The sequence below is a fragment of the Ruditapes philippinarum genome, unplaced genomic scaffold (assembly GCF_026571515.1).
Source record: "Ruditapes philippinarum isolate M1 unplaced genomic scaffold, ASM2657151v2 ctg384_1_1_1_1, whole genome shotgun sequence".
Lineage (NCBI taxonomy): Eukaryota > Metazoa > Mollusca > Bivalvia > Venerida > Veneridae > Ruditapes > Ruditapes philippinarum.
This window is the reverse complement of record NW_026853376.1, coordinates 277,544-293,093: the sequence shown is the minus strand read 5'-3', so window position 1 is coordinate 293,093 and position 15,550 is coordinate 277,544. Positions and strand designations below refer to the sequence as shown.

Below are 15,550 nucleotides of genomic sequence, written 5' to 3'. Positions count from 1 at the left end.
GATCAATGTGACCTTGCCCTTTGACCCCTTAACCCCAATATCAATAGGGGTCATCTACTGGTCATGACCAATCACCATACCAAGTTTGAAGTTCCTAGGCCTTAAGGTTCTTTAGTTATTGATCGGAAACCGTTTTTACCTAAAAGGTCAATGTGACCTTGACCTTTGACCCCTTGACCCCAAAATCAATAGGGGTCATCTACTGACCATGACCAATCACCATACCAAGTTTGAAGTCCTTAGGCCTAAGGGTTCTTTCGTTATTGATTGGAAACCGTTTTTACCTACAAAGTCAATGTGACCTTGACCTTTGACCACTTAACCCAAAAATCAATAGGGGTCATCTGCTGGTCATGACCAATCACCATACCAAGTTTGAAGTTCCTAGGCCTTAAGGTTCTTTAGTTATTGATCGGAAATCGTTTTTACCTACAAGGTCAATGTGACCTTGACCTTTGACCCCTTAACCCCAAAATCAATAGGGGTCAACTGCTGGTCATGACCAATCACCATACCAAGTTTGAAGTTCCTAGGCCTAAGGGTTCTTTTGTTATTGATCAGAAACCGTTTTTACCCAAGAAGTCAATGTGACCTTGACCTTTGACCCTTGACCCCAAAATCAATAGGGGTCATCTACTGATCATGACCAATCACCATACCAAGTTTGAAGTTCCTAGGCCTTAAACTTCTTTAGTTATTGATCGGAAACTGTTATTGCTTACAAGGTCAATGTGACCTTGACCTTTGACCCCTTGACCCCAAAATCAATAGGGATCATCTACTGATCATGACCAATCACCATACCAAGTTTGAAGTTCCTAGGCCTTAAGGTTCTTTAGTTATTGATCGGAAACCGTTTTTGCTTACAAGGTCAATGTGACCTTGACCTTTGACCCATTGACCCCAAAATCAATAGGGGTCATCTACTGATCATGACCAATCACCATACCAAGTTTGAAGTTCCTAGACATTAAGGTTCTTTAGTTATTGATCGGAAACCGTTTTTGCTTACAAGGTCAATGTGACCTTGACCTTTGACCCCTTGACCCCAAAATCAATAGGGGTCATCTACTGGTCATGACCAATCACCATACCAAGTTTGAAGTTCCTAGGCCTAAGGGTTCTTTAGTTATCACTCGGAAACCATTTGGTCTACGGACCGACGGACCGACAAGTGCAAAGCAATATACCCCCTTTTCTTCGAAATGGGGGCATAATTATTTGTAACAGAGAAAACAATAATTTGTAACAGAGTTACCAACGTCCCCTGCCTAAGGAAAGTTTTATATGAAGCATAAAATTGTGCTATTTCAAAAGATTGAGGTATGGATCTCAGGACTTTCAGTCCAAAATTATGATCAATGATAGATCTGCAAATGCAACAATAATCTATAATGTTAAGCTTTGACCTCTAAGTGTGATCTTGACCTTGAAGGTAGGGCTGCAGGTGTTGTGCATGACATATTGTCTAATTATTGTAACTATTTGTGCCAAGTATTTTCAAAATCCCTTGAACTATGAAGAAGTTTTAGATCGGACACAAAATAAATCCTATTACAGACTATGTTAATCTTTGACCTCTTCGTGTGACCTTGGAGGTAGGGACCCATGTTTTGCACCTGACATATTGTCTTATTATTGTGATTATTTGTGCAAAGTATTTTTAAAATCCCTTGATCTATGAAAAAAGTATGGACTGGACACAAAATATACCCTATAACAGACTTTGTAAATCTTTGACCTCTAAGTGTGACCTTGACCTTGGAGGTAGGGGTGCAGGTGTTGTACTTGACATACTTGTGCCAAGTTATTTCCAAATACTGATGAAGTTCTAGATCGGACACAAAATATACCCTATAACAGACTATGTAAATTTTTGACCTCTAAGTGTGACCTTGAACTTGGAGGTAGGGATGCAGGTGTTGTGCATGACACATCGTCTTATTATAGTGAATTTTTGTGGCAAGTATTTACAAAATCCTCTGATCTATGAAAACGTTATGGACCACACACAAAATAAATTCTATAACAGACTATGTTAAACTTTGACCTCCAAATGTTACATTGACCTTGGAGGTAGGTGACCGGTTGTTGACCATGACACATCGTCTCATTATTGTGAACAATTGTGGCAAGTATTTACAAAATCCCTTCAAAGATAAGAAAGTTATGGACCAGACACAACATATACCCTCAAATAGACAATGTTGACCTTGAATGAGCAAGTGCAACCTTGACCCTGGAGGTAGGGGTCTGGTTGTTGCGTATGACACATCGTCTTATTATGACAAACATTTGTGCCCAATTTTTTCAGATTCCTTTGATAAATGACAAAGTTATGGACCGGATACCAAAGTATGATGGACGGACGGACAGATGGACAGACGGACGGACGGGCGGAGCCTATTTCTATATCCCTCTTTTTTCTTTATAAAGGCAGGGGACAATCAAATACATAAATAAATAACAAAGTTATGACAATCTTAGCTAAATTCAATAACTTCACATTGATGGCCAGGTCATTTATGGGTCATAGTCAAGTTTCAATTGAGATAGGACACTTTTAAATGCCTTATAACATTCAGTTTTTTGTTTTTTTCCATATTCTTATAGAAATAATCATGAATGTGGTGGTAGGTTACAAGTTAAACCATCATCTGTTGAAACAATTCAACATTACACATACATTGAAGTTCAAACCCTGCTGATTCAAGGTCATTCATATCTCCCTCAGCTACTCCAAGTGGTTTTTCTCCGCCTTTATTGGACTGAAAGTTAATGAAATAAACATCACTTATACAACATAAATTAATTTTAACTGCCTATTAGGTAACTATAAACGATACTGACAAAGAAAAAGGTTACAGGAGCTGGTTATTTTTCTTCAGTTTGTTATCTATTGTCTCAGATACAATGCCAGGCAACCAATGGACTGTCACCAGTGAGTTAAACATGAAAATTGTCTTTAATCATTAGTCAAGCCAACAAAAATGAAAAAATAAAATCAAAAAATAATTTTTGTTTTCTGACCAAAGCCACTCATTTCATATTACAATTTTAAACTATTCAAATTGGCTTGCTAGAATCAATACAATGACTGTTAGACAAAATACATTACAATAAAGCTTTTGATTCAACATGGGTGTCAATGTGGCATGCAAGTGATACAAAAATACTATCATGATCATCGCTTGTAAAATGCTTATACTTGTAAAATTTATATCATCAGTATAACATTCCTGGATGCCTCTAGATGAAAACCGATTAGGAATCAGTTGATACTTATCACTTGATACTTATCACTCTAAAAAGCAAGTCTGCTTACCTATATTCCCAAAATAGATTGATATTAAAGGCTTTTTCTGGAGTTCCAATGGTGATTTGTCCAAGCATTGGATAAAATATGCTTACACCATTCAAAAATGTAATAAAATATCAGCTATAAAATAAACATGTAAAAACATGGAGGGAGAATATTTTTTATTGCTTACCTCTCTGTATTTCTGTAAGTATTGCTTCAATGGCTCTACATAACTATCAAAACCTAATGTTGACATAGCAAATAATATATCTTCACCATTTATAGTTTTACGCTTTTCTTGATGGCATCTTTCACTGGCTCTGTTACATAGTTAAGGGGGGATAAGAATTTTTAATTGTATGATTGAATGACACACACAAAGTAACTTCCCCTTACAATAATAGAAACAGCTAGTTTTTTACACAGCTTTAATAATCAAGAAAAATTAAGCCTAGTTTTACAAACATAACAACAACATTTTATGTAAACTTTGTTGCAGTGTCCTTGTACAATAAAAACTCTCCTTTTACATTATTATTATTCAATCACAACAACATATCACAACATATTACACATATATGAGTCTGCAGCAAAACCACACAATCATAGCCTTTATACAGAGGATATTGAATGAGTGTAGTTTAATACTAAATTCATTGAACGAGTTGAATAAAATCATATTATGCGAGCCTCTGGCGAGCATAATATTGTTTTATTCAACGAGTTCAATAAATTTAGCATTGAATCTACATGAATATAATATTCTTTTTATCACATATATAAAATAAGAAAAGTAAACTGTTAAAATGAGTAATTTTATAAGAGTATCACTGAAGGCAATAGATTATCCACAAAACTGAAGATTAATGATTAGTCAACAAAGGCTGTAAGAGCAAAAGTAAACCAGTGAGATGGGTTCCAGTAATCCTTAACTTGACCAAAACTTAGGGGACAACTCAAGGTATCTACAAACCAAATATGATAGACATCAGTCAATGAATAAAGACTGCATATCATTAAAACTGAATCTAGTGATTAGAGATTGACATATTGAAAGGATACTCGCTGGTTATGAAACTTATAAATTCAGAAACACACTCTTGTACACACTCCTTTGCATCTTTAGCTATCTGAAAGATATACACTTTATCACATGTTTTTGCATTGTATTTGTAAAGTTTAAAATATTTCTAGATGACCTTGATTGTGAAGTAAACTTGATTTGAACATACATGTACATGTATCTTGAACTTGCTTCATAAAACTAACCAATATATTTGTCATATGATGAAATGAGAAAACACAGCCAATACCTTAGTTTGTCTTTTACATATTACAACTGGCACATAGGTAGACAAGCAAACACTTTAACTGCAAAAACTCTTCTCTCATTGTTGAATAATTATACTGTTATACTTTACTATACTGTCACTCACTGTTTCTTACTTTACTAAATGTATAGTATAAAAAATCTGTACCTCAAAAATATTGTCTTATATAGCAAACATGATGCTCAAAAGAAGAATTATGAATAAAACAAGTAACACAAAGCATATATCAAACTCACACATAACATGTAATATATACATTATATACATGTATATATATTACAATATTACATGTTATGTATGAATTTGGTATCTTAACACTTATTTATAATGTACACAAAATATATTGCTGTATAAATGTAACAAATTCTGGGATGTTTAAAACTTAAGTTACGCGAAAACTGATGACTGAGCATATAATCTCTATAAAGCTGCATGACTTCAGATTCACTGTCATCTGGGGATTGGCAGCTCACATTTATTGTGATTGATAGTGAAATCCTTTCTATGGTCATTTGTTCTGTACCTCTGCTCCAGCATGTTCAGAAGTTATCACTTCCTTGTAAAAGTGAAGGCAACTAGTACTAGTAAACTGCTTGACAGCCTTCCCAGTAACAATTAAGTGACTGAACTGTGCCCTGGTAAATTCAATGTGGCTTACTGTTGTGATTTAGAGCGAAAACTTCTAACACCTTCATGCTAATTTTCATGAAAATTTTGAAAATGTACTTAAAAGTTAATAATTGTGAAGTGAATAAATGTAAATTATTACATATTGCAAATGGTACTAGCAATCCCCATAAATTACTAAACAAGAGGGCCATTATGGCCCTGGGTTGCTCAAGTCAAAATTGTTATTCTTCAATGTCAGTAATAAGGTCACATTGGGTCTGTCGTTAAGAAGCTCAAGAATTTTAAAATATATGAAGATGTCTGCTACAAAATGTTTCATGACAAATATAACCAAAATTCTTGGGCATTGTAATTTCAAACAAACAAATAATATTTGCTGATGTTGGACACTATTCAAATCTAGAGAAGTGATCCCTCAGAAGCATTTTAATCACAACAAAATTAAATGAAAAATGCAGACTAGGTTTGATGTAATCTGTGAGAATTAATAAACAAGAGGGCCATCCGGTGGCCCTGAAATCGCTCACCTGTATATAGGCCCCTGGGCCAATGCCAATTTTAAACCAGGGTCTTTTATTTGAACAAACTTGGTAGACAGCCATTAGAAGATGTTTCATGATAAATATCTAAGCTTTAACTCTTTGGGGTTTTTATGAGAAGATTTTTTAAAGTTTTTACTATATACATATAGGAAAAAACAGTGACATCCCCCCCCCCCCCCAGGAGGGGCCAATTTTGACCCCAGGGCTTTAAACAAACTTGGTAGACACTAACTAGAAAATAATTCATGCTTAGTATCTAAACTCTAGGTCTTTTGGTTTTTTAAAAGAAGATTTTTAAGTAAAAATAAGTTTTTACTCTACAAAATAATGAAAATCAATGACACCCTTGGGCGGGGCCAATTTTTACCCCAGGGCTTTTATTTGAACAAACTTGGAAGAAACACACTAGAAGATGTTTCATGCTTAATATCTTAGCTCTAGCTATTTAGGGTTTTTAAAAGAAGATTTTTTTAAGTTTTTACTATATACAGTCGAGACTGTCATATGTGACTTTCCAAGGGATCTTCAGAAAAAGGTCACATATGACAGGGAGTCTCTAAATACAGTCTCAAAGACAAGATTGCATTTGAGAAAAATGCTATGCCACCGCATTAATACAACACTAAATAGTAGTGTAGGAACAGATTTTTTTTGTTTCTATACAATTTTGAAGATTGTCATAATGCATAGATCCCTGACCTATCTAATTCTTAATATCAGATTAGTGGTTAAATCTGTTGTTAACTCAATAAAAGATCAGAGTAGGAATATATCAATGCACTCGAGTCTAGTGAATTTGGTGGTGAAGGTCATATTTCACACAGCCTAAATTTCATGACTACATCAAAGGACAACACAGTAAGACACTTTGTAAAAATCTAGGTCAGCTGAAATCAAAGTTCACTTTACATCTTAATCTGTGCACATGGTTCAAATTTCATAGCTGTACATCAAAGGACAAGAAAGTAGGTCACATCATCAAAATCTAGGTCACCTGATATCAAAGTTCAATTTTACAACTAAAACTGTGCACATGGTCAAAATTTCATTGCTGTACATCAAAGGACAAGAAAGTAGGTCACTGTCCCCTCGGGCAAGGCAAAATTTTGGACCCAAGGATTTAATTCAAAACAATCTTGATACAGGTCCACCAAACAACATTTCAAGTCTTCAGACAAAAATATTTTTTATTTTTTTACTATATGTACATAATGAAAATCAATGACCCCCGGGGCGGGACCAATTTTGACCCCAGGGCTATAATTTGAACAATCTTGGTAAAGGTTCACTTCACAAAGTCTCATGCCATATATTTAACCTCTAGCCTTTGTCAATTCAGAGAAAAAGATTTTTCAATTCAGAGAAGAAGATTTTTCAAGTTTTTACTTTATACATATAAGGAAAACTATCGCCTCTGGGGCAGGGCAATTTTAACATTAGGGGCATAATTAAAACAACTTTAGTAGAGGACCTATAGATGATATTATATACCAAATATCAAAGCTCTAAGCCTTGTACCTTCAGACAAGAAGATTTTTTAATTTTTTACTATATGTACATAGTGAAAATCAATGACTCCTGGGGGTGGGGCCATATAATCTTGCTAGAGGTTCACTACATAATATTTCATGAAAAATATCTTAACTCTAGCCTTTGTAAATTTAGAGAAGATGATTTTTTTAAAGTTTTTACTAAATACATATAAGGAAAACCTTATGGCCACCGGGGAGGGGCTAATTTTGACACTAGAGGCAAAATTTGAACAACTTTAGTAGAGTACCTATAGATGATATCATTTAACAAATATTAAAGCTCTAGGCCTTGTACCTTCAGACAATAAGATTTTTTTATTTTTTACTATATGTATACATTGAAAATTAATGACCCCCGGGGCGGGGGCAATTTTCACCCCAGGGCTATAATTTGAACAATCTTGCTAGAAGTTCACTTCACAATGTTTCATGCAAAATATCTAACCTCTAGCATTTGTCAATTGCTAGAAGAATTTTTTTTAAAGTTTTTACTATATACATATAAGGAAAACCAATGACCCCCGGGGCGGGGCCGATTTTGACCCCAGGGCTATAATTTGAACAATTTGGGTAGAGGTCTACCAGACAATGCCTTATGCAAAATATCTAAGCTCTAGGCCTTTTTGGTCTTTACAAGAAGGATTTTAAGTTTTTACTATATGTACATATAGTGAAAATCAATGACCCCCGGGACAGGGCCGATTTTGACCCCAGGGCTATAATTTGAACAATCTTGGTAGATTTCTACCAGACAATGCCTTATGCAAAATATCTAAGCTCTAGGCCTTTAGGGTCTTTACAGGAAGGTATTTTATGTTTTTACTATATGTATATATAGTGAAAATCAATGACCCCCGGGGCGGGGCCGATTTTAACCCCAGGGCTATAATTTGAACAATCTTGGTAGAGGTATTCCAGACAATGCCTTATGCAAAATATCTAAGCTCTAGGCCTTTTGGATCTTTACAAGAAGATTTTTTAAATTTATTCTTATAATTCCTTTTGGTTGCCATGGCAACCAGATTTCTGCATGGAATGAAATTCTTTAAACAACTTTGGAAGCCCGTCACCCAAGGATCAATCCTGCCAAGTTTGGTTGAAATTGGACTAGTGGTTTTTCACAAGAAGATTTTTTAAGTTCACTATATAATCTATAGAACACACACACACACAAACAAACAAACACACACACACACACACACAGGTGAATCGCTATATGCCACCGCATCACAGATGCTGCGGTGGCATAAAAATTAAATTTAAATACCATCTATCTGTCTATATACCATTGTGACTTAACATACATAATTGTGTCTAACCAAATGCAAATAAACATTGCAAATAAAATTTTTAATGTAAATAAAATAAGAATCCATGTAAAACAAATATATTCGCATGTATATCATATAAAATTTTATTTTATTTTTTGTATTAAGATTTAAATTGAATCTTTATGGTATAAAATAAACTGGAATTTAATGCATTCAAATCATTGAAATAAATACCTTACTTGTTTAAAAGTTAAACATATCCATATCCAAAGTTTTTTCTGGTTTGGTATCAATATTTTTTCCGTATTAATTATGCAGCCATAGAAAGGTAAATTAAAAAAATGCTGCCTAAAAAAATCTTCTGTTGGCACTCTATAATAAAAAAAAAATCTGACACAAGTCTTTATCCAGTTAACTCATGTCATTATGTACATTACACACATCAATTGCATCATGCTTACCATATATGGCAGTAGGGAACAGCCGCTACGTCACTCGATACCTGTTTACATGTTAACTGTGTAATTAAACCTGGCAGAGGTGTGTAGAGTTTGTTTGCTAGTGGATTATAATTGGACTTAATTATTTTGGCCCTCTGGGTGTTAAAATAGGTATCATTTATCTGATTAACGGACAATTAAAAGGTGTGAAAGTCGTTGAAATCAGACAAAACATTGTATTGGGACCAGACAATTAGGCTTGCTTGTCACATATGACAGGGAGTCGTTTAATCAGACCATTTACATAGGAAAATACGTTGGGAGTACTGAAACAAGGTCGGATAAGACAGGGAGTCGTTGAATTCAAGGGGTCGCTAAGACAGTCTCAACTGTACAAATAAGGAACATCAATGACCCCCCATGGCCAAACCAATTTTAACCCCAGGGCATTTATTTGAACAAACTTGGTAGACACCCACTAGAAGATGTTTCATGCTTAATATTTAAGCTCCAGCTCTTGCGGTTTTCTAAAAGAAAATATTTTAAGTTTTTACTATAATTATACAAATAAGGAATATCAATGACCCCCCATGGCCAAACCAATTTTAACCCCAGGGCATTTATTTGAACAAACTTGGTAGACACCCACTAGAAGATGTTTCATGCTTAATATTTAAGCTCTAGCTATTTGGGGTTTTTAAAAGAAATTTTTTTTTTTTTTAAAGTTTTTACTATATACAAATAAGGACAAGAGCGATCAGTAATCACATGTGTCGCCTCATGATGGCCAATTTCATGTTAGGACAAATTTTGTGACAGACGGACAGACAGACGGACAGTGCACAACTAGACTTGGTACTGATCATTCCTGTAAAGTTTGGATAAAATTGCACCAGTAGTTTATGAGAAGTAGTCCGGACAAGCTTTTGCGTATCTGGCAACACACAGAAAAAAAACACCTTTTGATCAAAGGGCCATAACTCAGCCAAAAATCATTCAACCGGAAAACCCGTGCAATATGCGCAAGGACTTGAGCTACAGATCAATCCTGTAAAGTTTCATTGAAATTGCATTAGTGGTATAAGAGAAGTAGTCCGGGCAAACTTTAAAAATAAAAATTATTAAAGGGCCATAACTCAAACAAAAATCATTGAACCGGAAAATGCTGAAAATATGCACAACTAGACTTGGTACTGATCATTCCTGTAAAGTTTGGATGAAATTGCACCTGTAGTTTATGAGGAGTAGTCCGGACAAGCTTTTGTGTATCTGGCAACACACAGAAAAAGAAACCTTTTTATCAAAGGGCCATAACTCGGCCAAAAATCATTCAACCGGAAATCCCTTGCAATATGCGCAAGGACTTGAGCTACAGATCAATCCTGTAAAGTTTCATTGAAATTGCATTAGTGGTATAAGAGAAGTAGTCCGGACAAACTTTAAAATTAAAAATTATTAAAAGGCCATAACTCTGACAAAAACCATTGAACCGGAAAATGCTGACAATATGCACAACTAGACTTGGTACTGATCATTCCTGTAAAGTTTGGATGAAATTGCACCAGTAGTTTATGAGGAGTAGTCCGGACAAGTTTTGTGACGGACGGACGGACGACGGACGTTCTCACAGGACAGTAATTATGTGGCTACTCTATTGTTCTCTCTATTGTTCTTTTTAGCCACGCAAAAGAAAATAGCCACATAAAAGCATTACGGAATGAATGACATCAAAGAGAACCTATTGTCCCTCTAGCCACATAATTACTCTCCTGTGAGTGCGGACGGACAGACAGACAGACGGACAGACAGACGACGGAGAAGTGATCCCTATATGTCGCCACTACTCCGTAGAGGCGACACAAAAATCAATGACCCCTCGGAGCGGGGCCAATTTTGACCCCAGGACATTTATTTGAACAAACTTGGTAGACACTGACTAGTTGATGTTTCATGCCAAATATTTAAGCTTTAGCTCTTGTGGTTTTCTAAAAGAAGATATTTTAAGTTTTTACTTTATACAAATAAGGAAAATCATTGACCCCCCGAGACAGAGACAATTTTGACCCCAGGGCATTTATTTGAACAAACTTGGCAGACATTTACTAGAAGATGTTTAATGCTTAATATTTAAGCTCTAGCCATTTAAGGGGTTTTTAAAAGAAGTTTTTTTTAAAGTTTTTACTATTTACAAATAAGGAAAATCAATGACCCCCCGGGGCGAGGCCAATTTTGACCCCAGGGTATTTATTTGAACAAACTTGGTAGACACTGACAAGGTGATGTTTACTAGCTCTTGCGGTTTTCTAAAAGAAGATATTTTAAGTTTTTTCTTTCAGTTGCCATGGCAACCAGAGTTCTGCTTGGAATTAAATTCTTTGAACAATTTTTAAAGTTGACTACCAAAGGAACATTCCTGTGAAGTTTGGATGAAATTGGCCTGGTGGTTTATGAGGAGATGTTGTTTAAAGTAAAAGTTTACGGCCGGCCGGACGAAAAGCGATCACAAAAGCTCACAATGTCATTTTGTGACAGGTGAGCTAAAAAGAGCAATTATGTCAATATCCCTCAAGTTAAGTTAAATGTTTAAGTTTTGCTAATTATAAGATTGAAAACTCAACTTGTTGATGTAAATAAAAATATTAATGAAAAAGGTGAGACAGATGTTATTTCTGATGTAACTTATTCAGACATGAAATTATTGATTAGGAAAAATAGCTTCTTACACAGATTTACACTTCTTACTCATGTACAGTTTAGACTGTCTTAGTGACCCCCTGTATATAGCGACATTCTGTCTTTAGTGACCATAGTTAGGTGCACCGATAGTGAGGTGCGCCGAACAGTATTTACTATATAAAAGGTCTGTATGTAGCGACTCCCTGTCTAGTCCGTACAAAGACCATGATTTAGTCACCCGTTAAGATATATGAGCCGTGCAAAGCGACTTTTGCAAGGGGAGCAGGTATTGAGCTAGGGGGCGACTTTGGCGAAGAAGTCGCCTTCTGATTCGCAATTTCACCTCAAACAAACTTCAAAGCGATTTTGTAGTCGCCCGATGTTTTTAATGATCTGTCATACTTATTTACATTGCTAGGTCTGTTTACAATTTGTTTACCTCTCAATTTAAACCATTACCGTTAATCCGCTAGTTAAGAACGTGTGTTAACATCAACAAAGTCTAATACACGCCGCCAGGCAGAGTTCACTATGTATATCTTTCTCATTATGTATTCATGACGAATCAGAAGGCGCGTTGTATCTAAGGCAGTTTGCTTTGAACAATCGGTGACACACTAATACACTGTTTGTTTATAATTACACAAAATGGTGACAGATTCAATCAATTTTTTTGCCGATTGCATGATTGAAGACAACTGCATATACATAATTGCTGCGGTGTTTTGGCGAGTTAAGATAAACAATGCCAAACGTTTTAAAGGTGTAGTTATGTTCGAAAACTTGATTGTTAAATTTTTTTTCGGAGCACTAATCTGTAGAAATTATGTGAAGATTTGTATCTTATGTTTATTAATACCTTGAACTCCGATAAGGTAAGCAAGGCAAAAGTTAAAGTTAAGGACATAAGGTGAATATTACAGTTTGGGAATGTGTACATAAAAAAGTTTAACTAAATGTTGCAAACAAATAAAACACCAATTTCTCCCAACAATTTTTAATAAAGGTACATCAAAACAGAATCCTTAACTTTTATTCATTTTATTCTACTGAATGTGTTTTATTGTAAATCGTGTATCTTATTAGTTAAATTGAAATTAAACATTTTTTTACAAACAGATTTAATCAATATGTAACTTTTAAATACTAATGTAATGGTGTAGTTTATAACCTTAACCAATTATACATGCAGTTTTAATTCTGTCTTGTTTTTATAAATGATATATGGTATGTTTAATAACAATACAAATATAATTAAACCCCAAGTATGGTACTATCCTGCTTTTCAACAAAATATGTTCATATATCCGAATTATGTAGAGACTGTCCACAGTGACTCCCTGTCTATAATGCTCCCATTGAAGATCACTGTAAACAGTTTTTACTGTATAAGCAAATCTAATAAAATTGTGAAGAACAAGACTGTTAACAAAGTCTAATACCCTTGCCAAAAAAACTAAGAGCAATATACTTTGATTAAAAATGTCTTGGTATTTATATTTATCTAATGTTCCCATTCAAAGTGTTTGTCAAATAACCGATACAGTTTAAGACAATTACATATAATTAGGGCTCCCACGTTTACAATTATTTGTATACGTTTACACTATTGTTAAGAACCGAAAGGATACCGTTTAAAGGTGGTACTTCTATGTACAATACTACACCATGTATTCGAGTCGCCATATGATGACTAACTTTCTATTTTTAACACATGTACAAAACAAACAAATAAATAATGTTCAGGGCTCATTACAATTGTGTCACCCATTTTCTGCATTGAATCCCCATTTCTCTCTTTTGAAAGATCAAAGGAAAATCAAATTTACAAAAAAAAAATGTATTATGTCATAAACGATTACAGTCGAACTTCGTTCGCTCGAACTCGGAGGGCCCGTGAAAATTTGTTCGAGAGATCGGTAGTTCGAGCCAACCGAGGTTGAAATATTTGCATGTATAATAAGATCGTACATAGAGGCATATACCTGTTTGAATGTTCCCTTTGTTTTTATCCATCTGTATTGTTGTTACATTGTAACAATGATCGAAGAATTCAATAAAAATAATACAGTCTTCTTTATCTTATTTTATTATACACAATATAATACAGAGTTTACATTTATCGTGAATCACAATCTAAAAATAGCACAGGTAAATCTGTTCATTTATCATGGATCACAATCTAAAAATAGCACATACAAGTATCAATCTATTAATAGATCATGATTTTATAGCACATGTCAATACACAATTATCGGAAAAAGTCATTTATAGATGTCTGTTTCGCAGCGCTTTTATCAAAGTCTTTCCTTGCTAGTGATTTATAAATCGAGCACATCATTGTCAATTCAGAGTCAACGTTGCTCTGGCTCTCAAAAAAAGTTCTTAATGTTTCACAAGCTTTCATAGCTTCCCCAATCGATGGTGGCGCTGGCGGTATTGGTTCATCATCTTCTTCTGTTTCGGTTGAGTTCCGTGCTGAAACTAAGTCCTCAATAATGTCTCTATCACATGTTTCCGCACACACAGGGATATCTAAATCAATGTTCATGAATGAGTTAACGTCATTTTTTTCCATCTTGAATAATTCGACAAGTCTGGCGATAGGAATGTTGTCGTCCTCGTCGTCAGATTTATCTTCAACGGGCTGTTGGTCTTGAAATTTGAAGCCTGCGTGTCTGTAGCAGTTACTGATTGTTTGGGCAGTAATCATTGACCACGATTGTTTTAATAGACGTTACGCGTCTAGCACATTCAACACTTAATCCACGCGATTATCTATAGCTTCCAGTTGTTGTTTGATCACTTGACGACGGTAATGTACTTTTAAGTTTTTGATAATTCCTTGGCCTATAGACTGTGTATGACTGGTGGTATGTTGTGGTAAAAACACAATTTCAATATATTTGACTCCTTATATATGCAGATGCACCGGACAATCAATAATCACTATAGCAACTTTTCTGTTCTGACGATGAAATTGTTTATCAAGTTTCACTATCTATCAAGGATGTGAATAGTTCTCCTGTCATCTATGCCTTTGTGTTATTTTTGTACTCTACGGGTAATGTCTTGACATTCTTGAAATAGCTGGGATTAGCTATCACTAACAACGGAACCTTATCACCACCAGACCTATTGGAACACACGAGTACAGTTAAACATTCTTTGCTTCTCTTTCCACCCTGACAACTGACATTTTTGAATTCAAGTGTTTTTTCCGGTGTAAGTTTATAGAATAGCGCGGTTTCGTCGGCGTTGTAAATGTTCATAGGAGAATAATTCCTCAGAATTGTTTCTAGATGTCCTAACCAGGCGTCCATATCCGTCGAGTTACGATCTACCGATTTAGCTTCACCACATATTGTTTTAAATGTTATTCCGTGTCTTTCTTTGAAACGATCTAACCATCCAGTTGACTGTTTAAATTCTTCAATTCCCAACTGATCTGCGAAAAATTTAGACTTCTCTAAAAGAATAGGGCCACTAATGGCGATGTCTTGGTCACGAGCTTATTTGAACCATCGTAACAGCGCGGTCTCTAATTCTTCGTAGCATCCCTGGAAAAAGAATGAAAAAGAATTAAAATTTAAGCATTAACGTACATGTATAGCGTTATTAAGTTAAACACATATATTGTATGCATTAATGTGAAATGGATTTTTTTTAATGTTGCATGAATTAATCAAAATGCTTTCTTACAACTCTACAAAATAAGCTTACATATAGAAATCTTTATTTTAAGAACATTATTACTCTTTCATATGGAAATTAACTTACTTGTCTCATATTTTGACGTTTTGGTCCGTATTTGGTAAACCCTTCTT

At 34.8% G+C, this 15,550-nt stretch overlaps 1 protein-coding gene across 7 annotated transcripts in view; it reads right to left on the bottom strand.

Moving 5' to 3' along the window:
• LOC132736687 (nuclear transcription factor Y subunit beta-like) overlaps positions 1-15,550 on the bottom strand; it is a 90,008-nt gene that overhangs the window by 49,943 nt on the left and 24,515 nt on the right. For all 7 annotated transcript variants that reach the window (XM_060723873.1, XM_060723874.1, XM_060723877.1 and 4 more), the window contains 3 exons: positions 4,364-4,431; positions 3,492-3,621; positions 2,687-2,768 (listed from right to left, as the gene is read on the bottom strand). In XM_060723873.1, coding sequence (XP_060579856.1) covers positions 2,687-2,768; positions 3,492-3,621; positions 4,364-4,431 — 280 coding nt within the window. The remainder of the gene's footprint in view (positions 1-2,686; positions 2,769-3,491; positions 3,622-4,363; positions 4,432-15,550) is intronic.